Source organism: Nansenia antarctica (assembly GCF_963989245.1).
Source record: "Nansenia antarctica genome assembly, chromosome: 1".
Taxonomy (NCBI): domain Eukaryota; kingdom Metazoa; phylum Chordata; class Actinopteri; order Argentiniformes; family Microstomatidae; genus Nansenia; species Nansenia antarctica.
In genome coordinates this window covers 111,381,905-111,407,359 of record NC_137674.1, presented here as the reverse complement: position 1 = coordinate 111,407,359, position 25,455 = coordinate 111,381,905, and the positions used below count along the sequence as shown (strand labels likewise).

At 42.4% G+C, this 25,455-nt stretch overlaps 2 protein-coding genes across 2 annotated transcripts; both read right to left on the bottom strand.

Moving 5' to 3' along the window:
• Positions 1-2,555: 2,555 nt before the first annotated feature.
• On the bottom strand, positions 2,556-5,943 carry LOC308156703 (5-hydroxytryptamine receptor 3C-like; the record flags this gene model as incomplete). The annotated part of the gene is made up of 5 exons (XM_080530114.1): positions 2,556-2,875; positions 3,234-3,440; positions 3,655-3,865; positions 5,238-5,398; positions 5,775-5,943. 5 exons carry the CDS (start codon positions 5,941-5,943, stop codon positions 2,556-2,558), a joined length of 1,068 nt encoding a protein of 355 aa, XP_080386240.1.
• A 15,013-nt stretch (positions 5,944-20,956) lies between these two features.
• Positions 20,957-24,771, bottom strand: LOC308156693 (5-hydroxytryptamine receptor 3A-like; the record flags this gene model as incomplete). The annotated part of the gene is made up of 6 exons (XM_080530102.1): positions 20,957-21,261; positions 21,789-21,995; positions 22,392-22,602; positions 22,909-23,078; positions 23,427-23,596; positions 24,713-24,771. The coding sequence occupies 6 exons, from the start codon at positions 24,769-24,771 to the stop codon at positions 20,957-20,959; spliced, it is 1,122 nt and encodes a 373-aa protein (XP_080386228.1).
• Between the last annotated feature and the right edge of the window lie 684 nt (positions 24,772-25,455).

Below are 25,455 nucleotides of genomic sequence, written 5' to 3'. Positions count from 1 at the left end.
TCACTCCGCTCCTCCACCTCGGCTGGCCGCCTGGCCCCACCTCCTCTACACAGCAGTCGGGCTGCCCGATCACGTCTCTTCACAACACTGGCTCCCCGCTGGTGGAATGAGCTCCCCACGGCTGTCAGAACGGCAGAGTCACTACCCATCTTCCGTCGTAGACTGAAGACCCATCTCTTCAGGTTCATCTTAACTGCTCCTCCTGAGACATCTTCTGACCCTCACCACTACGTCTCCTAAAGACACCCGCTTTCCCCTCTACTGTGTCCCTAAGAACTTCTATTGCCCCCCTTGTACTGTTTCTCAGTTTCTCCAGTAAAAAAAAAGAAGAAAAAAAAGAAAAAGTTTTAGAAGAAGGTGATAGGGAGAAGGTTTTTCCTTATATCAATGGCCCCGGGCCCGAGCTAGATTACTCTTCCTGCAACGAATGGTGGATTGCTGATTCACATGCTTAGTATTCAAATGTATTGATTGTAAGTCGCTTTGGAATAAGGCGTCTGCTAAATGCCAAAAATGTAAATGTAAATGTAAATGTAAACACAATTATTATCCAAATATTTCCTTTTCACCGGTACTTGATTTGATTTTCTGGTGGTAACAAATAAGTACGATTTCATTGAAAGTGCAACATTACTATCATTATTTATTTGTAACACTTAACCCTGTTTGTAATTAAACAACATTAATAAAGGTGCCATCATACTGTGAGAGTTATACCTTTATGGGATGTACACAACTGGAAATGGAATCACATAAGGAGGTATTTTTGATAGGGTAGCGCGAATCGACTCTGCTATCGATTCGCACTATGGTAGAATTTTCTTCTTTTTTTAACTCTTTTTATTTGTTTTTCCACAAAATAAACAGTATTTTCTGAAATTGTTTCAATATGTGTTTTGTAAACAAAGATACAGGAATTAAAATATAGGCAAATATATACATTTTAACCGAATTACCCAAACTAACCAAATTCTTGTAATTGACTTGAACCCCCAAGTACGTGAATTTGTCCAGAACTATTCTAAATGGTATGGTGTGAAGTGGGTATTTGTGAGCTGCAGCATTTAGAGGGAATAGTTCACTCTTATTAATATTAAGCTTGTAGCCGGAGATGAGACCAAATGGGTTAAGGACAGAGAGCACAGCAGGTATAGACATATCATTCCTAGAAATATAAAGAAGCAAGTCATCAGAATGAAAAGAAAAGGGGGGACAACGGACATCGCTGTCTCGTGCCACTAGAGGGAAGTAGTCGTAATGGTTGTTATTCGTTCTGACAGATGCAAGAGAAGAACAAAGCCGAATTTCCCCAGAGATTGGAAAAGATAACCCCACTCCACCCTGTCGAAAGGCGTCTAAGGAGATTACAATTTCAGGGTCCACATTAAGTAACGATATTGGGCGGTATGATCCACAGGAAAGGGGGTCTCTCTCTCCCCTCCTCATTGAACATGAACAACATGTTCACCCATTCATTGGACACCGCCTCTCTCTCTCCCTCATTCCTTGTCACAGGCCTCTGTTTCACTCGTTTAAATTTTTTTTAAATAAAGACCCCCTTTCCTGGTGATTGTACTGGCCAATATCGTTACTAAACGTGGACTATAAAATATTACCTAAGCTTCTGGCTATGGGTTCGGAAATGGTCCTACCATCTGTAATTTCCCTTGGCCAGACAGAATTTATTAAAATCAGACAGGCTTTTTTGAATGTTAGATGCTTACTCAATGCTATGTACAACCCCTCAAACTCAAAGGACCCTGAAATTGTGATCTCCATAGACGTCGAGAAGCCTTTTGACAGGGTGGAGTGGGGTTATCTTTTCCGTACTCTGGGGAAATTCGGCTTTGGTGAGAGGTTCATTGCCCGGCTCAACTTATTGTACAACTCTTCTCTTGCATCTGTCAGAATGAATAACAACCACTCTGACTACTTCCCTCTCTTTAGGGTTACAAGACAGGGATGCCCGTTATCCCCCCTTTGTTTTGCATGCAAATAATTTTCCCCTTTTCACTTCATGAGTTCAAGGATACCTCTGTGAAGCTGGCTGTTGGTTATGGTTGTTTTTATTATGTTTTCCTTTTGATCCTGCTCTATTGACTACCTAATATCAATCTGTAGCACTAACTGTATTTATGTACCATGAAAACCATGTTTCTTTTGTTTGTTATGTTTTTGGGGGTGTGGGTTACATGTAGAAAAAAATATTTATTTTATTACGAAACATTTTTACTTATGAATTTGTCTTGTTTGCAACCTTTTTGTTATTTACACAATCTTTTTTAACCTTTTTTTTGTATCTTCGTTTACAAAGAACATGTTGAACATATCCTATAAAAAATACAACCAAGTGTTTCAATTTGCTCTCACAGTATTATGGCATCTTTATTTACGTTGTTTAATTTCAAACATGTTACAAATAAATAATGATAGTATAATAATGTTGCACTTTTACTGAAATCTTACTCATGCATTACCACCAGAAAATCAAGCCAAGTACAGATGGAAAGGAAATATTTGGACAATAATTCAGTTTATGACCGACTCCATTGCACCTATACTCCATATGCACGATTGCCAGTGGTAGGAGTGTAGGAGTTAACCCAGATTACGATGATGGTGATGAAGCTGACAATGATGAAGATAATGTAACTGCAGAACACCAGCCGGTCGATGATGTAGCCCACCTGGATCCACTCCTCGGAGCTCTGGCTTACTGTGAGGTGTTTGTCCACTTGGAGGCGGATGGCCAGGAGGTCTCTGCCCAGCTTCCTAAGCTCCTCCAGGGATGACTTCCCTGCCTTGGTCCCCTCTTCCCCTGGAGCTGTGAACTGAGTCTGGCTCTTCACCAACACCAGAGGGCAGGCTTTCACTTCTGTTTAAGGGACAGAAGGGAAGTCCATGTTATCAGGTGACAGTAAAGGCGAAGCTTCATCTATCTTTCAGTCAGTAAAGATGTAACTTCTCATTGGCATCAGTACTCAGTTTGACCATTTTTACATTTACATCACAAGCGCCATACAATTAGAGAACACAGGGACAGTCGCCCTGGAGTAACTTAGGGCTAAGTGCCTTACTCAAGGACACACTAGTGGTGGTGTTCCCGGGTGGGATTTGAACTCATGACTTTCTTTCTTTTTTCTTTTGAACTTTCTGACTTTCATGACTTTTCTTTTGAACTTTCTGATCACCAGTCTAACTCACTATCCATTAGGCCACCACTACTTCCCTACCCTGTGTGGCTGGGTTACAGATGACTGCGTCCTGCTTTCTGGGCTTGGGAGGCAGGCAGAGGTGGTGGCCAAGGAAGTGTATGAAGAACACACGGACCCAGCGGGGTACTGGGCGAAAGTTACTGGATCTACATAGGAGGTTGGTGATGATGATGGTCTCCAGCAGGCTGGCAATCATCAGAGTCAGACAGAGAGAGAAGAACACATCTGGGGTACGAGGGGTTGGGAGAAAGACACAGTGGTCAGTGATTAGCTCAAAACAAGATTAGCTTGCAAGCCAACTTAAATGTAACATTTTCTTGGAAAACATCCTCAAACCGCGGACTAGCGCAACTAGCCAGTTTGCTAACACAGCTTGTTTTGTGAGCCTGCTATCAATGTAAAGTAGTGTTACAGTGAACTAGGTAGTAGATCTACTGACTTATGAGTGGGATGGCGCTGCCTGTGACAGGCAACAGGTCGTTCATGATGAGCAGGAAGACGGTGTAGCCCAGGATGAGGGTCATCTTGAAGGCAGAACGGTCCATGCTCTGGGGGGGCAACAGGAAGCTGAAGAGGTCCACTGTGATCAGGAAACAACTGGGGAGCAGGAGGTTCACTACGTAGAGGGTGGCTCTGCGCTTCACTACGATCTAGAGAGACACAACGGAAAACAACAACTGTCATGAGGGATCTGGTGTTGTGGCTCGCATTTGTATTCCACATCCTTACTTTCCACATAGTACTGTATGTGTCATATTTTCTGAGTTGACCCTCACCTATATTGATGTACATCCTGTGTATTGTACCAATCAACATTTACATTTAACATTTCCAAAGCGATTTACAATGAGTACATTTGTTTGAGTTAGTGAATCAACTAAGAACTGCACTGATATAGGAGTCATCGTGAGTGAAACCTTCTCTGCACAACATTTTAACCATTTAGCAAAGTGACTTACAATTAGCGATTATATGGACAGTCTCCATTGAGTAATTTAGGGCTAAGTGCCTTACTCAAGGGCACACTAGTGGTGGTGTTCCCAGGTGGGATTTGAACTTGTGACCTTCTGGGGGGTATTCCAAGAAGGCTGATTAAATCAGATCCGGGCGCTAATTTCAGCTTATTTTTTTTATTTGTATTTTTTTACATTTAACCGAAGCCTTCATGCAAATCGATATACAATATATATATATATCTGTCTAAGTGAATCATCTATCCATCAGTAATCATAAGAAAAAATAATCTATGCCAAATCCAGGGTCCAGTTGGAAGAACATCATTTACTACTCAGAAAGGCTTCAAACACCATTGTAATCGTGTCAGTTCTTGTAAATTAGCCTGCACCATCATTTTATAGCCTTACTATAAAACTTTTTAGATTAGATTTTAGATTAGATTCAGAGAACGAAATGCAGTAAAACGTGTGTCAGAAGAGGGATTTGAACCACAGTCTTAAAATGATGAATAAATACTATGGCAGCGGTCAATACCACTATGTCATCATGACAATATGACAGTGTTTAGCCTGCTGCTGATATCGCCACAGTAGTAAATATTCATTCATTAAAATATGAACATATAACAATAACTGGGGCTAGTATGACCTACGCATCACTAACCCGGTCAGCAATTTCTTGCCAAACCATTTCCCTCGCCTTGTTAATTGCGGCAGTATTGCACGATTTTACATCTTATTTTTCGTCTTCATAAAGATCAATAAGTAGGACTGCTGCGCAATAAGTAGGACCGGTGCGCAGGGTAGTATCTTCATTTCGACAGTTTGACTCTTCTGGGCTCTTTATGTCTGCGTGCACGCACCCATATCGAGGATTTCTAAACCGGTGTTCTGTGAACACTGATGACACAAGCCTGATCCTCGCAAGGAATCACTTGAGGCTTGAATCCCAATCACGAGTTGCCTGAACGCGGCTTTTATTTTAATCGCAGATACAGTATACTAATCAACGTACATGGAATAGCCCCCTGATCACTATCCACTAGGCTTGCTGCTACACACATACATTGAACACAAGCTCATCCCAGGGGTCATTTCCAGAGCCGAATTGGGTCTTGAAGGCTATGATGTCCACCAGCTCCCACTCCCCCATGGTGGTCAGCACCTCTCTGGAATGTTCCAGTATTTTCTCCGCCGGCTCCCCCAATATCATCTTAACCTCCGACTCTGAATGGAAGACACAATTGTGGGATAAAGTAGGAGCTTGAATTTAACAGGAAGTAGAATAGGACATGGATTGAGGGAATGTCTGGCATGCTGTAATACCAAACCAATCCCTCACTGTACCCCTATGTCCCTAATACACATGTACCTTGTTGACTCCCACTTGTAGATCTGAAAGGATGGGATAGGTGTGAACGATATACTGTAGCAGAGACTAGGTGTACCTAACTCCATATCATTGATGCCTTTTCAGATCCTCAAAGGAGAGTCAACAAGGACTGACAGTAGGGAGAGGAGGAGGAGGGACTGGTTTGTCATGGGACCCTGATCCTGAAGTAAATACTAAAATGGTGAGAGGCTGTGTTGATGTCATTCTCACCCTTGTGAACATAGGAGTTGAACGTGAATGAGCAGTTCTGAACATCGAAGGGGAAGGTGTAGATGTTCAGGTTACAGGAACTGACCACTCTGAGAGGCTGTGAGTCACGGATTCTTCCAGTATAATGTATTACAACATAAGGCACTGGGGGTGCGGTGTTCTTATCCATACTGCAAGACAAGGTGAAACAGGATGACTATTTCAGGATGATCAGTGTAGTTTATTTAAAGCTCCTACGTCTTGACCGAAGATGTCATTACTGCAAATAAATTAAATCATTTATTAAGTCAAATTGAGATTAACATCTCTTTTTCAAATGAGCCCTGGTCGAGAAGGAGTCAGTATGTAGTTATACATACACAAGAGAGACAACACACAATACAATATTTGATTTGATTGCTAAAAACACTACAAAGTGCATTAAAATGGTCAAATCCTTTATTAAGACAAAAAACCTTCTCCCCAAAAAATATTGTTAATATTGCCTTTAAATGACTAAATAATGAAATTATGATTATAATGATTAAAGCACTTTGAGCTGCAACGTTTGCAGGAAAAGTGCTATACAAATAAAAGTATAAAGTAATAATAAAATAAGAATTGGCCGACACCAATTCAATTCCATCCTGCGTCTAAATAACATTAGGTCTAATTGCTTACGAATAACATAAATGACAACCCCTGATTTTGTATGTATATCAAGGAAGGGTTAATACAGACCTGGGCATTGTATGGTATGGCTGTCCCTGGCCGGCCCTGTATGAGGTCAATATTATAATTTATTTTTTTCATAATAATTGTGAAGAGTGGTCGTGTGATTCGACACCTCGTCGCGCTAAAAGTAGGTAAAGAAACATTGCGCGTCTAGTGTTAAGGCTTGCTGATATGTTTGTTTTTTAACAGAGGGGATTTGGACAATTAACACTAATAACATGTTTTTTTAAATAGGATATACTTCAACAGACATAACAAATTATATTATTTGTTCATAATTATAATATCATATATAATTATATTATATTATAACCTGCATTACAGAGGGGATTGAAATTCCGCTATTTATTTATTTTTAAAATTGTGACATACATTCTTTGCCTTATATGGTCATCATGCTGATGGAATGGGTGGTTGCTAAAACAATATTTCATAGACAAGCTGCATCTTTTAAGTTTTTGAAAACAAACTTCAATGATGAAAGTCATTGAACTGAAACTTCAACTCCAACTGTGTTCTTTTCAGGAAAGACAGAAAAGTTACATTCAAACCACAAACCTTGCTGGTGAAATGCAGTCGTGCAATACTATGAATTCCAACGCCTTCCAGTTCTACAAGTCTCAGACTGCTCTTTCAGGCCTCTACTCCACTGTTGCCAGTGGCGAGGAGCCCCAAAGTGACTCTGACTCTGACGACTTATCAGGTAAGGGCTAACCTTTATTTTCTCCCTTATCTGCTAATCTTTGTTATTTGGTTTTGTTTGTGTAAGCAAATTATTCATACTCTACATGCCTGTCCTGTTTGGTCTGCAGCTTGGGGCTTCTCTCCTGCTGGGCCAAGAGTAGGGAGCCCTGCTAGCAGCCAGAGAGACCATTTGCTTTTGGAGATCACCCTTCTTCTATCCCGGCTCTCTGAACTTTCTCTCTCAGATCGACCTAGAGCGGACCCTCTGCCTGGCCCCAGCAACCCTCAGCCTGGCCCCAGCAGTGCTCGGCCCAACCAACACACGAGAGGCAGGGACTGGGTAGATGGACCAGTGGTCCAACCAAACCGCAAGAGAGCCAGGCCTGGCCCCAGCAACCCTCTGCCTGGCCCTAGCAACCCTCTGCCTGGCCCCAGCAACCCTCTGCCTGGCCCTAGCAACCCTCTGCCTGGCCCCAGCAACCCTCTTCCCAACCACAACAAGAGAGGCAGGGACCGGGGAGACGGACCAGTGGTCCACCCAAACCGCAAAAGAGCCAGGCCTGGCCCCAGCAACCCTCTGCCTGGCCCTAGCAACCCTCTGCCTGGCCCCAGCAACCCTCTTCCCAACCACAACAAGAGAGGCAGGGACCGGGGAGACGGACCAGTGGTCCAACCAAACCGCAAGAGAGCCAGGCCTGGCCCCAGCAACCCTCTGCCTGGCCCCAGCAACCCTCTGCCTGGCCCTAGCAACCCTCTGCCTGGCCCCAGCAACCCTCTGCCTGGCCCTAGCAACCCTCTGCCTGGCCCCAGCAACCCTCTGCCTGGCCCCAGCAACCCTCTGCCTGGCCCTAGCAACCCTCTGCCTGGCCCCAGCAACCCTCTGCCTGGCCCCAGCAACCCTCTTCCCAACCACAAAAAGAGAGGCAGGGACCGGGGAGACGGACCAGTGGTCCACCCAAACTGCAAGCTACTCAGGATATGAGACCATGGGCCCTATTATGCACTTCTTAACTTGCCGTCTTAAGTGTTAATTAAGACGCACCGCCAGGTTAAGACCTACCGCCACCCTTATTATGCGCTTCATACGCGCTACTGCTATTATGCAGGTGTCGATAGGCGCCCACACATAAGACGTAAAACTCCCGTGCATATATTGCTCATTGTGGGAGTGTTCATATGGTAATGAAGTGCACTAGGCGCCCCTGCTATTATGCGATCTGACTTTGCTCCTATCGCTAAGAAGTGGTTTGAAAAGTTCTTAAGTTTAGACAGACTTCATGCACGTTTTGAAACACGAGCGCGCCTCCGCGGTTTGCGCATGCATGTGGGCACACATGAACACGCACGTGGCTCTGTCAGGCCAAAACCTTCCGCTTGCCAAAAGCTACCGGGGGTGCGGCCTAACGCGTCACGACCAGCTGGCACGCGCACGCGTCACGACCAGCTGGCGAGTGTTTTTGAAACCTCCGTTTTGGTGAAAAGCTTTAATTTGCCTCTACAAGTGTTAATATGTCATTTTATGAAGTTTTAATATGTTTTCAGGCGAGAAAGTAACCATATATATCCACAAAATGTATCCGGTTTATCAAAATAACCCGTTTATATATGAAAACACATATAATGCTATCGCGTCTCCACAGGCTAAAGTACAACTACACTCATATCCTCAACTTATGTCCTAATCACACTACTGTCATACAAGTCGTACCTTCTCCTTGACATGGACATACACACCTGCTACCTTCTTTGAAAGAAATCGCGATTTATTCAGTGAAAACTAGTACACCATTCAACATAGCATAACAATAGCATAGCATTCGCGGACACAGTCAGGCAATGCACCTAGCACAACAATAGCATAGCATTCGCGGACACAGTAACATAGACAGATAGACAGCTAGACCGCTAAACAGCTAGACAGCTAGACAGCTAAACAGCTAGACAGCTAGACAGCTAAACAGCTAGACAGCTAAACACCAAGACAGCTAGACAGCTAGACAACTAGACAACTAGACAGCTAGACAACTAGACAACTAGACAGCTAGACAGCTAGACAACTAGACAACTAGACAGCTAGACAACTAGACAACTAGACAGCTAAACAGCTAGACAGCTAAACAGCTAGACAGCTAGACAGCTAGACAACTAGACAGCTAGCTCTTGGTGTTTAGCTGTTTAGCTGTCTAGCTGTCTAGTTGTCTAGTTGTTTAGCTGTTTAGCTGTTTAGCTGTCTAGCTGTCTTGGTGTTTAGCTGTTTAGCTGTCTAGCTGTCTAGTTGTCTAGTTGTCTAGCTGTCTAGTTGTCTAGTTGTCTAGCTGTCTAGTTGTCTAGTTGTCTAGCTGTCTAGTTGTCTAGTTGTCTAGCTGTCTAGTTGTCTAGTTGTCTAGTTGTCTAGCTGTCTAGCTGTCTTGGTGTTTAGCTGTGTCGTGTATTCTTATTGATTATGAATCAAAGAACAGTTAGTTTAAGACAATTTAATCAGTTACAGGCAGATTCATACATTACATGCGTTCTCCATGGACCTCGGGTGGGAAGAGAGCGCTCTCTGTGTCTCTCTCCCCGTTCCCCTCCAGAGGGGAGGGGCCAGCGTGCATGTGTGTCCCTGCCCAACCCCCAAAGGTCTCTGTTGGTCATCTGGTTGCCATAGAACCCTCACCGTTAGAGGGCATCATGTCCCCGCATGCCCTGGTATGTGTGTGTGTTCAAAACATACTACATATTCATACATAGATCATACATACTACAGAAATATACGACACATCCCCCCTCGGACCACCCAGAGGGTGTTCCGAAACTAAACTACCATAAAACAAAAACAAAAACACAAAACCCCACAAAACATCCCCCAAAAAAAAAAAAAAAATTTTTTTTTTTTTTTTTTTTCAAATAAAATTAAAAATTAAAAAATAAACAACAACAGACAGAAAAACTACACCAACACACAACACAAGAAGCACAATAACACAGACCAACCCAGGACCAGTATTAGGAACCAAAGATATCATAAACAAAAAATAGAAAACAACCAATAATAAAAAGAATTTTGAAAATAACAATCACAATTAAACTAAACACAGTTCATCATGCACAAATCAATACAGAAACTTCCAACGACCGATGTTTTCTTTGTCCTTGAAGCGTCAGGGTCAGAGGTTACTAGCACTTGTACCCAGTTGGAGAACAGCCTTTACCGCTGTCTCAGATTGATAACACTTTCATAGTCAGCAGCTTCCATTTTCGTTGCGCTAGGAACAGAACCTCTTTCCTATCTTTGCATAACCACTACATCACTTCTCAACTGACATCAATCACATACGATATAGAAATAAACAAACAATACACAAATAATGACATTCAGTTATCATAACACATAATTTTCCAACAGTAAGCATAGGACAAAGGGAATGCATTAATGCATAGATCTTCACCTCAGGTGAGGACTAGTCTTCTGAAAAGTTCATTAACGTGGACTGAGTGACTGATTTTCCAAAAACAGTCAATGAGGCCCTGCCTCCTAAGAAAGTCAAAAATCATGTCTGCTATAATAGGTGCTCCTATCTGAGCAAAATAAGTTTCCCATTCCCCTAAGACCGTTTCCAGCCATGCTATCATCTGCTGTCCATTCCCGTCGTTCCCTTTGATCTGCTGCTTCACTACCCTATTCATAGTCTTTAATCTTTTCCTAACTGGTCGTCGTCCGTCAGTGTCATTGAGGTTAAGGCAGCCGCCTGGTCCCCTCCCACGCTGATCAAGGTCTGGGGAGTCGCCCTCAGCATCATCTGAAGCATGGTGCAGGCACTCGCCAGCATCCCCAGTAGCACAGGTGTCCAGGCTTTGGACACTCCCAGGCTGGACCTCCAGACTGTCAACCCTCTCTGCTTCGTTAGTTTCTGGTTTATTGGCATCTGGACAGCTTTCCACTGTCCCCTCGGTTTCAGGCACTGCCGGTAATGTCACTGGCTGTAACACTGGCATTGCCACTGGCTCTGGCAACACCACAGCATCTCCTCGTAGCTCCTCCTTCTCAGGTTCTCTGGGGACCTCGGCACCTGTTGGCACAACATCCTGCCTACTCTGTACATCCACCCCCCTGTCCACCACCCGTGGCCCTATTGGGGTAGGGATATGCCCAGACACCACTGGTGTACCCACTCTGATGTTGTTTCTCCAACAGACCCCACATTGACCTAAAGCATGGTCAATCTGTTCCATCAAATATGGACTCCAAAACCCATATTTCTTGGTGATCTTGCGTCTTACCTCCCCCCTAGCCACATGTGCCAATCCATGAGCTTCCTGTATTAACATGCCTAATAAATCTGAGGGTGCTACAACCAACCCCTCATGATTCCTCCATAGACCCGTGTCATCCTGACTTGCCCCCCTTGCTAGCCAAACGCTCTTGTCTAACGTAGTTACTCTACTCTGTAACATCAATAAATCCTCAAGTGTGACCATGCCCTGTAATTGCTTTTCATGTGTGACCAGAAGACCTTTACCTGCCTTGTCTGCTCCTGTAATGGCTTTGGCTGCATCCTCTGCAGCCCTGTTACCTTGTGTGACATGTGATGAGTCAGACCTGTGTGTGGCACACTTCACTATAGCTAATTCCTTTGGCTTCATCATGGCTTGTAACAGCTTCATGATCTGTGCGTGATGCTGTATAGGCGTACCATCAGTTCTCTTAAAACCCCGCCCCCTCCATACAGCTCCATTAAAATGACAAACATTATGTGCATAGGCAGAGTCGGTGTACACTGTCACTCTCCGTCCGGTTCCCAAGTTGCATGCTTCTGTGAGGGCAATCAATTCAGCCAACTGAGCCGAGCAAGGCTGAGGAACTGCCTCAGCCTGTTCTACAATAAACTTTGAATTCTGTGCTTTAACTAAGGAATACCCAGCGCACAACGTTTCTCCTACCCCGTAACAAGACCCATCAACCCAATATTCTATATCAGCTCCCTTTAAAGGCAAAGCTTGTAGGTCTGTTCTATGCTTAATCACTCGGGCTGTCGATGGAATCTGAACACCGGATGGCACCGTCACCTGACAGCCGTTAGGTGTGCATTTTACTGTACAGTTCAATTGGCATAGAGCATCTCTCCCTAGCAGCCCTGTTGGCGTGTGTTCTGACACAAGTGTTGACAGAGTTGCTCTCTGTCCCTTGTACTCTAAGTCTACAAGCTCAGTTGTAGGAATCAGCTGTTTAATTCCCTCAAATCCGATTGTCTTCACATATTCTCTAGACATAGGGAGGTGCGTGGCGCCTTCAGGCTTCTGTGTCACCACCAGCTGGCACCTCCCACTCGGATCTTCCGGGCACCCCTATAGGCCAGCTGCTGGGCCTCCGTAAGGGTTCATCACTCCTGGAGCAGGTGTAGTAGGGGGCCAATATCCTCCTCCTTGGCTCCCCCCTGCGCCCCCCTGGGGCCTGTTGCAGCAGGCACAGGCTAGATGTCCATTCTGGTCGCATTGGCATGGTTCTAGCATCTCCTTCCCTGCTGCTGTCCATCCCCCTGGTGGTGGTCCTTGGCCAGGCTGTGTGTACATCTGGTATGGAACCGCTTGCACCCCTGGTGGCCCTTGTGGGTATGGATACCCCCCTTGTGGCCCCTGTGGGTAGGACTGGTAAGTAGCAGTCTGCACTCCAGGTGGCTGTTGCTGTGGGGCTAAAGCCTGCACTCCCTCTATGTTCCTCTCGCTTTCAGTCAATTGCAAATGAGTCAATATTCTGAGGGATTCTTCGTCTCGTGCCTTCTGTATCTGAATGTTCTTTCGATATAACTCAACTTGATGAGCTACGTGGTCTATATAAACAGCTTTGTTCATGTGTCGTAGCCCCACCACTTCTGCTAGCTTATCCTTAACTGGGGTAGGAAGCCCTTCTTGTATTTTTTCCCTGATTATGGATTTTTCTAAGGGGTTATCTTCAGCGTCTTTCCCTGTCACACTTCTCCATTGAGAGTGCATACGGGCAACATAACCCCTAGGATTCTCATCCCCCCCCAGTGGCTTCACAATGATATTGTCTGGGTGAATGTGAGTAGGGTAGGTCTCTCTGATTGCTTTCCACAGCCTGCCTCTGTTTGCTGCGAAGAGCTCTGGATCATAAACTGATGTATTGATATATCTATGAAGTCCTGCCTTCATCAATATTTCCTGCATTGTATCCAATCCTGCAATAAAAGCTAAGAGTCTTTTCAGGTCTCCCATCGCGGCCTGCGTTCCTGTCAGTATCACGTCGACCTCTCGCGTCCACGAATGTCCTCCCTCTTGAAGAACTGGGAGTTTCTCGATCACTTCAGACAAATCTGTATGATGCCACGGATGATATTCCATCTTGTTACCCCGAATCAGCACTGGACAGTTCTTTAATGTATTTGATGACATTCGGTGACAATCTCCCTCTTTCTCCGGGCGTCTTCTCCCACCTTTCCTTTCGGCTGTGGCTATCATCTTCCTGACCTGCGCGTTGTAGCCTCCATCTGCATTGTCGTCATCACTTGAGTCTTCCCTGCCATCTTCGCTGTCATCTTCCTCGTCACTCCTGTCGTCCCCTTTTCCCCTTGGCTCCTTCTTCTTCTTCTGGGAATGATCCTCCAGTGCCTTAGCATATGGAGGGGGACTGGAGGCAGAACACAGGTCTAGGGATGAAATGTTCAGTTTCTGTTCCAGTGTCCTGGCCAATTCTTTTTTCTTTTCCGGTTCCATCTGAGCTATTTTCTGTCCCTCTACCTTAAATAGATCTAAAATAGCTAACTCTAACTTGCGTTTCTCTGATCTAATCTTTCCTCTTTGATGTGCTTTGTGCCCATTGATAAGTATCTCCAATGTTGCAATTAATTGTAAATTAATGCTGCCCTCTTTCGGCCACGGCTGTTCAATGTATGCCCAACGGCTATTCCATTTCGTAGACATTTTGCTAATTTCCCTAACAAGAGGATTCATTTTTTCCACTACAGCCATAGGGGATAACGTAGCCAACATTCCACGATGTTCACTAATATCTTTTAACAGCTTCGTGGAATTCGACCCCATTCTACTTTGCTCAATATGCTGACAATATTCTATATTAGATAAGGTGTACGCTTCTTACAACCCACCTTATTTTGTCTTGTTTGCTAAACAAATGCTAGTCCAATATAACTGTATTGACCATCCCCACAAAAACCCTGCAACTTCAGAATAACAGACTTGCCTCTTGTGTATGTCAGTGCAGTATTAACTTAAATCTAATAGCTGTGTAAGTACTTTATACTTAAATGTGTTTCCTAATTGTTTATGAATGTGTCACTTAATTACTCATTCAATACTAATTACAGTTCTGGTCAACACAATTATTAAATCACAAAGGCTGATCAACACCTAAGTATTCACCGATCCACAAAAACCCTTTTACTGCTCAACTATCAAATATGTACTATTCTGCTATTCCTTAATCAAACACTGTGGAAATGACCTAACTAAAATAAAATATGTAAATTACAAATATTAATTACAACCTGTAAATAAATCAACTGTTAAATGAAAGGAATGAATGATTAGTTATTAATTATTCATTGACACTTCATTGATGCAAACCTGTAAAGTCAATTAGCTATTATCAACATATCATTAGATTGTCACAAAACAATTGATCAAAGTTTTGTGAAAACAGAGAAATAAAATGATCTGAATAATTAATTCAATCAATTTGTAATTAATTAAATTAATTAAATTAATGTAATACATTACAATCATTTATAACCATCTATTTATTAATGTATCGGACTGTTTCATCGACCTCAGCTGTATCTCCCTGAGGATTTAGTGTTTTAAAATGTATTGTCGTATTTCGTCCAGCAGGCGGCGCCAAGTAACCGACTTGCGTATCGATTGCGCATGCGCCAGCGCCTCCGTGTAAAAATGGAGTAGGGGAAGGAGGGGCTAGTCTTTGTCCTTCTGGGGGAAAAACCCGCTGTGGACTCCCAGATCAATCTTTACAACATAACATTGCTTAAACTTTAAACTACTTTAAAATACCCCAATGATCAATTCACTATCTTTCTATCTCTAAATTACTATTTATCTCATTCAAATATTCTACGTTCACGTTTCCCTCATAAAGATGGCCTCTGTGTGTGTCCTTTCTCAAGGACAAAGAAAAATGGCGTCTAAGAATAGACTCTCTGACACACTGCAAATGGCGTCTAAATGCAAATGGCGTCTAAACTCCGCTGAAAGTACACTGCAAATGGCCGCTTACACAATGGCGTCCTTCCAAACAGACAAAAGAGCCTCACATGTTCTCCACTGCTACAATATAAAACAGACTACCCAGTCCTCCAACACATAAACACAACCTCACCGAATTTTACACAGACACACACGATATTCCAATACCGTACAAACAAACCTTACCATCAAACACTATATTTTACAAAAAACGGGCTTCCAAGTCCGGCTCTCACCACCCACCCATCAAAGATTATGAAAAGTTTGCTTCTATTCCAACAAGATTACCGTTACACAGATTCTTTTGACTATAACTTATCTGAGATTTACAGTTTATTTTAAACACACCAATCGACTAGAGAGAGATCTCTGCAGAAAATCTACCTTCTTCGTTAGATTAAAGTTTGCAAAATACTGTAAATTAAGTTATATTATCTCCGTTACTTGCTCGCCATTACTGTCGTGTATTCTTATTGATTATGAATCAAAGAACAGTTAGTTTAAGACAATTTAATCAGTTACAGGCAGATTCATACATTACATGCGTTCTCCATGGACCTCGGGTGGGAAGAGAGCGCTCTCTGTGTCTCTCTCCCCGTTCCCCTCCAGAGGGGAGGGGCCAGCGTGCATGTGTGTCCCTGCCCAACCCCCAAAGGTCTCTGTTGGTCATCTGGTTGCCATAGAACCCTCACCGTTAGAGGGCATCATGTCCCCGCATGCCCTGGTATGTGTGTGTGTTCAAAACATACTACATATTCATACATAGATCATACATACTACAGAAATATACGACACATGTCTAGCTGTTTAGCTGTCTAGCTGTCTAGCTGTTTAGCTGTCTAGCTGTCTAGCTGTTTAGCTGTCTAGCTGTTTAGCTGTCTAGCTGTCTAGCTGTTTAGCTGTCTAGCTGTCTAGCTGTTTAGCGGTCTAGCTGTCTATCTGTCTATGTTACTGTGTCCGCGAATGCTATGCTATTGTTGTGCTAGGTGCATTGCCTGACTGTGTCCGCGAATGCTATGCTATTGTTATGCTATGTTGAATGGTGTACTAGTTTTCACTGAATAAATCGCGATTTCTTTCAAAGAAGGTAGCAGGTGTGTATGTCCATGTCAAGGAGAAGGTACGACTTGTATGACAGTAGTGTGATTAGGACATAAGTTGAGGATATGAGTGTAGTTGTACTTTAGCCTGTGGAGACGCGATAGCATTATATGTGTTTTCATATATAAACGGGTTATTTTGATAAACCGGATACATTTTGTGGATATATATGGTTACTTTCTCGCCTGAAAACATATTAAAACTTCATAAAATGACATATTAACACTTGTAGAGGCAAATTAAAGCTTTTCGCTAATGGCGGCCAAAACGGAGGTTTCAAAAACACTCGCCAGCTGGTCGTGACGCGTGCGCGTGCCAGCTGGTCGTGACGCGTTAGGCCGCACCCCCGGTAGCTTTTGGCAAGCGGAAGGTTTTGGCCTGACAGCTCCACGGCAAGACGTCAATTACGATCACAGTATAAATGCTTTATTTCAGAAGGGAGAGGCAGAGAAGCGCGCTGACCTCCTTCTTAGGACTTCCATAATAGCATAGCGCTAATGACTCAATGCAGCCGGTTCTTAAAGGGAATGGCACCTGGCACGCTGATTGGGTTGATTGAGAAGACGCCCAAAACACACCCATGACTAATTTCTTTGCTTAGCGCCGGGTTTTAGGTGCCCACTACAGCACGCATAATAGCAAAGTGGCCTTGACCACGCCTCCACGTCTTAAGTTTAGATCTACCGCCTCGTCTTATTGATGAAGTGCATAATAGGGCCCCATGTCTCAAGAACTCAATTAGGACATGAGGACTTAAACATCCCATTTATCTTTCAATGTATCATTCAATTTAATTTAAGAATTAATTTGTTATATTTTAATTGCAATATTATTGACTTTGTGTTGGCTCTTTTAGAAACATAAGTAAGTATTTGTTGTAGTATTTTAAAGTAGTGTTATAAATGTAATGTTTGAATTCTAAATAAACATTTTAAATGATCACTGACTGCTGTTTTTGTTACATAATGTACTGTGTCCATTACTTTTTGTATTATTGAGATTGCAATATCGATAGTCATACAATATATTGTGCAGCCCTAGCCTAATAGCCGCTACTAAACTGTATTTGAAGTTTCTCTGAGGAGATTGTCATTTTAATACCTTACTGTGTGTCTCATTATGCAGAATAACTCTTCAGTCAACATCCTTTAGATAGAAACGGTGCTAATTGACTGCAGTTCAACTAGATAACTTTGCTAAATTCAGCTATTTCAGTAGGCACTCAGGTAAAGCAAACACCAATAAACAAGTGTATTAAAGTCTTCAGAGATCCAGATACTCTTACTAAACTCAGTTCTTCTGATGTTAAAGTTCTTTGATCTCAGTCAGTACTGGACATTCCTTTTAGGCCTTTCTTCCTCTGTCACACCAGTGGTAGCAGTGACTTATTCATGAATATACAGTAATATATTATTATATACTACTAATAAACAAACACTTAAATGTCACTCACACTTCTTCGATCACCAGATCTGGTATCCAAAACTTTTTCTTTGGTAGAGAAATGTGGTTAGCGCCACACTGGACTGGGTCCCAGCTGACAAACTCATTGTGCCACTCCTAAATGTGTTTGGGGAGAGGTGAGGCCATGACAGTGTCTCAGTAAAAGGTTCAATACTTAGAATTGTCTAAAGGACAATCCTTCTGCTATTATGGTGTAGATGAGCATAGTTTCATGAATAGCAAAATATGAATAATGTTTCCATTAGCTGTAATTGCTCTAACATTTCACACTACATACAGCCTCAGATACAAAATGAAAAAATTAAGAACTCACCACAGATAGCCAAATGTAAGTTGTGAAAATCTGCGCTTTTTCATCCTAAAAAGGAATGAACAATTGTCAAAGAATACAAAGCCATAACCACTGTTATGTATTGTATACAGCAACATGATTTTGAGCAATGAAAAACAACACAAGCTATTCAGACAAAACAGTTGAAATAGACAAATAAATAATAAATAAAATACTGTCCTTACCACTCCTAGAATGCCATAGAGAGTGAAAGAGACGGTGAGATTGGTGGCAGTCGATAACCTCTTGACGGGTCGAATGTCGCTCAGGCTCATGACAGGACCAAGCGCAGCCAGGAGGGATGTGGTGTCTGGTTGAGAGCAGTTCAACCTGTTACATCTCACATACGGGGCTGAGGAGAAAACAATCACCAGGCTTAGTGAGATACTTTGACATGCAGACTCCCAAGCATAAGTCCTATTTAGCCAACTGAAGACTTTTAATAACATCTGATATCCTTCTTAGAATTTTCAGTGTGAGGGTGGCGTTGTCAAATAGTTATTATTGCCGTTACCTAGTTAGTACCAAAGTATTACACTTGTAGGACTAGTCTCACATTTTCCCATATGCCACATGTTCATATTATGTTCTTTTCGTTTTGTATGGAATGCTATGTTACTTTGAATGTTATAGTCATTTTTAAAGTGCTCCAATATAGATAGATATAATAATAAATGAACCCAAATGATGAAAGTATTATTATACTATTACTGTGCTTACCCTGTATCAGCACGCAGCAGGTGATGAACAGAACCAGAGAGGGACTGACTGAAGCCCCTCGACACTGGAACAGCAACAGAGTGAAAAAATCATTGTGTTCAAGGGGTCAATTGTAAAATACACTATGGACTGTTTACTGTATGTTGTATGATGTAATTTCTCCATGTTTTACTATAAATTCACTCCAAATCTTACACACATTTAATCAACAATACCATACATGTCAAAGACTTCCCAGGACTGACAGCTTTATGCACTATTCAGTAAGAAGAGCCCTCAAAAAACACCAAAACTGTGTGACTTACACCAACCAATTATAAGGAAGCGCTTTCTAATCAAATACTTTACCTCCAATCCAGAAAGGTCCTTTGGTGCCATCAGAAGTTTTGTTTTTAAAGCTGTTTTCTCCCACTGATGACAATAACCTCTGACTGGATAGAACAGACTTCATTCATACACCCTCATTTGCATAGATTCTAAGGCCAAATCCCATTTCAACCCGTGGCCCTACATTTTAGCCCTATCCCTCCGTTTTGCGCGTTCATGTCTAGGTGTGTCACAGTTCCCCTATTGTGTAGGAGTAGAGCCAAGTGGGAGGGCATAGCAACACATAACAACGTACATAGCAACACATAAGTGTGCTGAATAAACTCACAGGCAAATGAATGACCCATTTGGCGGAGAGCTACTTTACCTACAGATGGTTGAATCCAAGGCAAGGCAATGCGAGTTTATTTATTTGTATAGCACATTTCATACAACAGGGGCAATTCAATACCGTTCAAATAAGTCAAATAAGATAATAGATAATGAATAAAAAGACAGAGATAAAAGTGTTGTCTCCCAGAGAGATAAGGTTTCACACAGAGAAGCCGAGGCGGAGAGATTCTCCTCTTTTTCTCTGAAAATATAAATTGATCTGGTAGCCTGAAAGAGAGCCATATAATTGAATAATTGATAATAACTTTGGAATAGATTGGTTAAATTTGACAAAAATAATAAAGTATTGTCTGCATAAAGAGAAGGGTTCGATCACCAGTGCAAATAAGAGTGGCGATAACAGACACCCTCACCGGGTGCCTCTCGCTGGGTGCCCCCCGCTAAATTAATCTTTTTAGAAAGCAGACCGTTGGTAGGAACCTGTGCTGTTGATGAAGTATACAGAGTTTTTATGCAATTAATGAATTTTTTGTCAAGATTAAAATGCTCCAGGGTAGAGAAGAGACAACACAAATCTACCCAGTCAAAAGCCTTCTCTGCCCCCCTCTATCTCTGTCATATCTCTGCCCCTCCTCCTCTCTGCATCCAACGAAATAATAGCTGCCTCTTTACCATCCCTATGGACATAATCAATTATATTTACCAGATGACGAATATTATCTACAGCATGGCATTGCTAAAAGCTTGGTGATTATTTTATCTGCATTAAGAAGGGAGATTGGCCTATGAGAAGAGCACTCTGACAAATCTTTATCCTTCTTTTTAAAGAGAGTGATGGCTGCATCTTTTATAGAGTCTGGAAAAATATTGCAATCCATGAAGTCTTAACCATTGGTAAAAGAAATTGCCCTAAATTCTACCCAAAAACTTAAATAAAATTCAACAGGAAACCTGTCATGGCCCAGAGGGCTTTGCCTTAATAACATTGTAGACTTCTTCAGAGGAGGAGAAGGAAGCATTTAGAACAACTTGATCAACTAAATAGGCCTTAGGTAGCTTAGCAGAGTGTAAAAAGGTCTCAGTGTCATCACTAGATGGAGAAATATGCACTTGATAGAGATTTTTATAAAAATGAAAAAATGACATTTATCACAACAGGGTCATATGAGAGTGAATTGAAGTTAAGATTGGAGTCTAGAATTACACCAAGATTCCTGACCTGTTTTTTAGTTAGAAAAGGACATATTTGGATAATAATTGCATTTAAGCCCCCCTCTCAGGATCATTGACCATGTTAGATGTGGGAGTGATAGTTGTAGTGGTTAACCCAGATTACGATGATGGTGATGAAGCTGACAGAGATGAAGATAATGTAGGTGCAGAACACCAGCCGGTCGATGATGTAGCCAACCTGGATCCAGTCCTCTGAGCTCTGGCTCACTGTGAGGTGTTTGTCCACTTGGAGGCGGATGGCCAGGAGGTCTCTGCCCAGCTTCCTAAGCTCCTCCAGGGATGACCCCCCTGCCTTGGTCCCCTCTTCCCCTGGAGCTGTGACCTGAGTCTGGCTCTCCACCACCACCAGAGGGCAGGCTTTCACTTCTGTTTAAGGGAGAGAAGGGAAGTGCATGTTATCAGGTGACAGTGAAAGCGAGGCTTCATCTATCTACGTCACAGACAAGTCTTTCCACACTCACTGTTTCTGTTCTGTCTGTTCTGTGGTCCCACTAATGTTGGAATAGTTATATATGAAATAGGCTGCAGGCTCCCATGTCACTTGCCCCCCCAGGAAACACTTGCTTTGAAGCATCTTTGTAGATCTTTAAATCTTTGAAAATCTTTTTGTTTGAACACTTATTAACAGAATGAATATAACAAGTACTTTTGAGGTATTTTTCTCACAGTACCCTTATATAGAGTTCTATGGATGGATGGCCATTTTTACATTTACGCTTTTATCCAAAACGACATACAATTACAAATCACAGTCTCCCTGGAGTAACTTAGGGCTAAGTGCCTTACTCAAGGGCACACTAGTGGTGGTGTTCTCAGGTGGGATTTGATCTCATGACCTTCTTTCTGATCACCAGTCTAACTCACTATCCACTAGGCCACCACTACTTCCCTACCCTGTGTAGCTGGGTTACGGATGACTGCGTCCTGCTTTCTGGGCTTGGGAGGCAGGCAGACGAGGTGGCCAAGAAAGTGTATGAAGAACACACGGACCCAGCGGGGTACTGGGCGAAAGTCCCTGGAGCCACACAGGAAGTTGGTGATGATGACGGTCTCCAGCAGGCTGGCCACCATCAGAGTCAGACAGAGAGAGAAGAACACATCTGGGGTACGAGGGGTTGGGAGAAAGACACAGTGGTCAGTGATTAGCTCTTAGCTCTTAGAGATTAGCTCTCAAATCACTTACTACCTAGTTAACTATAACACTACTTTACATTGTTAGCAGGCACACAAAACAAGATTAACGTGCAAGCCAACATTTTCTTGGAAAACATCCTCAAACTGCGGACTAGTGCAGCTAGCCAGTTTGCTAACACAGCTTGTTTTGTGAGCCTGCTATCAATGTAAAGTAGTGTGATAGTTAACTAGGTAGTAGTGGGGATTAGTCACCGAATCCATTGCATTGCAGTATTTTGGCTTGCCTCGTGACACGTGAACACACACACACACACACACACACACACACACACACACACACACACACACACAGATCTACTGACTTATGAGTGGGATAGCGCTGCCTGTGACAGGCAGCAGGTCGTTCATCATGAGCAGGAAGACGGTGTAGCCCAGGATGAGAGTCATTTTGAAGGCAGAACGGTCCATGTTCTGGGGGGGCAACAGGAAGCTGAAGAGGTCCACCATGATCAGGAAACAACTGGGGAGCAGGAGGTTCACTACGTAGAGGGTGGCTCTGCGCTTCACTACGATCTAGAGAGACACAACGGAAAACAACAACTGTCATGAGGGATCTGGTGTTGTGGCTCACATTTGTATTCCACATCCTACTTACACCAATGTTGTGACGTCATTGAGAGAAGGCCTTTCTTACAGTAGGTTACATTTTACCTTCGATATTAAAGTGATTTACAATTAGAGATTACAGGGACAGTCTCCCTGGAGTAATTTAGGGCTAAGTGCCTTACTCCTGGGCACACTAGTGGTGGTGTTCCCAGGTGGGATTTGAACTTGTGACCTTCTGATCACTATCCACTAGGCTTGCTGCTGCTCACATACATTGAACACAAGCACATCCCAGTAGTCATCTCCAGAGTCATCTCCATTCCCCATTTTTTTGTAGGCTGTGATGTTCAGCAGCTCCCACTCCCCCATGCTGGTCATCAACTCTTTGGAACGTTCCAGTATTTTCTCTGCCGACCTCCCCAATATCATCTTAACCTCCGACACTGAAGGGAAGACACAATTGTGGGATAAAGTAGGAGCTTGAATTGAATAGGAAGTAGAATAGGAGATAGATTGAGGGAATGTCTGGCATGCTGTAATACACCAGCACCTTGTTGACTCCCACTTGTAGATCTGAAAGGATGGGATAAGTGTGAGCGATATACTGTAGCAGAAACCCCAAATCACTAGGTATACCTAACCCCATGTCATTGATGCCTTTTCAGATCCTCAACGGAGGGTCAACAAGGACTGACAATAGGGAGAGGAGGAGGAGGGACTGGTTTGCCATGGGACTCTGATCCTGAAGTAAATAATAAAATGGTGAGAGGCTGTGTTGATGTCATTCTCACCAGGGTGGACGTAGGAGTTGAACGAGAACGAGCAGCTCTGAACATCGAAGGGGAAGGTGTAGATGTTCAGGTTACAGGAACTGACCACTCTGACAGGATGTGCGTCACTAACTCTTCCATTGTAATATAGTTTAACATAAGGCACTGGGGGCGCGGTGTCCTCATCCTTACTGCAAGACAAGGAGAAACAGGATGACTATTTCAGGATGATCAGTGTAGTTAATTTTTATTTATTGATTGATTGATTTATATGTTTATTTCAATTATGTGCAAAACTAGATACAGCAACCATAATTAACATAACGGAATTTAAATATTATTATTAAATTATTATTTTATTATTATTTATTATTATTAAATTATTATTTTAATATTATTTTTCCACATTTAACTTAGTTTCCTTTTTTCTCTCACATATTCGAAAAGTAGTGGGAAGAAGTACAACTTATTCAATCCCACCCGTTCTCCATGAATAATAAAGATGCTTCCTGTTCAAATTAATACAATCTCATAATATATACAAATACTGCATCCCCAAGTCAACATCATATTTACATAAAGAAAGAAAATAAAGAATAAATATTTAGGAACCCAAATGATAAATGATAATAAATAAACAATAACCCCTGTAAACACCTTGTAATTATCAACCCCCCACATCATCCCTGTACATTATGAAGGCCATGTTTTTATACCTTATTTTAAACTGGATTATGTTTGGACATTTCTATAACTCCACATTCAAACTGTTCCATAGCTTCACCCCACAGATCTGCTAAATGGCCAAAATATACAAAACCCTTTCCTGGTGGTATGAATACTGTGTGTTTTGAAATTAAAAAATCCCCTTAATATATATAGTAATACATACACAAGAGACACAACACACCATACAACATTTGAGTTGATTGGTAAAAACACTACAAAGCATTAAAATAACTAAATAAATTAAAATAACAGCTGGCTTCCTAGTGATGAATGGTTTAAACATGGGCATTCCTTGGTTAACAGCCGTCCAATCTGGGATTAAAATCATCAATCTCAATAAAATGATCAAATCCTTTTGTAAAGTCTTCCAAGATCCAGATACTCTTACTAAACTCAGTTCTTCTGATCTCAGTCAGTACTGGCCATTCCTTTTATGCCTTTCTTCCTCTGTCACACCAGTGGTAGCAGTGACTTATTCATGAATATACAGTAATATATTATTATATACCACTAATATACAAACACTTAAATGTCACTCACAATTCATTGATCACCACATCTGGTATCCACAACTTTGCCTTTGGGAGAGAAACGCGTTCCGTGCCACACTGGACTGGGTCCCAGCTGACAAACTCATTGTGCCACTCCTAAATGTGTTTGGGGAGAGGTGAGGCCATGACAGTGGCTCAGTAAAAGGGTCAATACTTCAAACTGTCTAAAGGACAAACCTTTCCTACTATTTCTGCGTAGAATATTAATAATGTTTCCATTAGCTGTAATGTAACAATTCACACTGCATACCGCCTCAGATACAAAATGAAAGAATTAAGAACTCACAACATATGTCCAAATGTAAGTTGTGAACACTTGCACTTTTTCATCCTAAAAAGGAAGGAACAATTGTCAAAGAATACAAAGCCATAACCACTGTTATGTATTGTATACAGCAACATGATGATGCAACATTTGAACAATGAAAAACAACACAAGACATTCAGACAAAACAGTTGAAAGAGACAAATAGATTAATAAAAGTCCTTACCACTCCTATAATGGCATAGAGATTGAAAGAGATGGTGAGATTGGTGCAGGTCGATAAGGTCTTGACGGGTCGAATGTCGCTCAGGCTCATGACAGGACCAAGCGCAGCCAGGAGGGATGCGCTGTCTGGTTGAGAGCAGTTCAACCTGTTACATCTCACATACGGGGCTGAGGAGAAAACAATCACCAGGCTTAGTGAGATACTTTGACATGCAGACTCCCAAGCACAAGTCCTATTTAGCCAACTGAAGACTTTTAATAACATCTGATATCCTTCTTA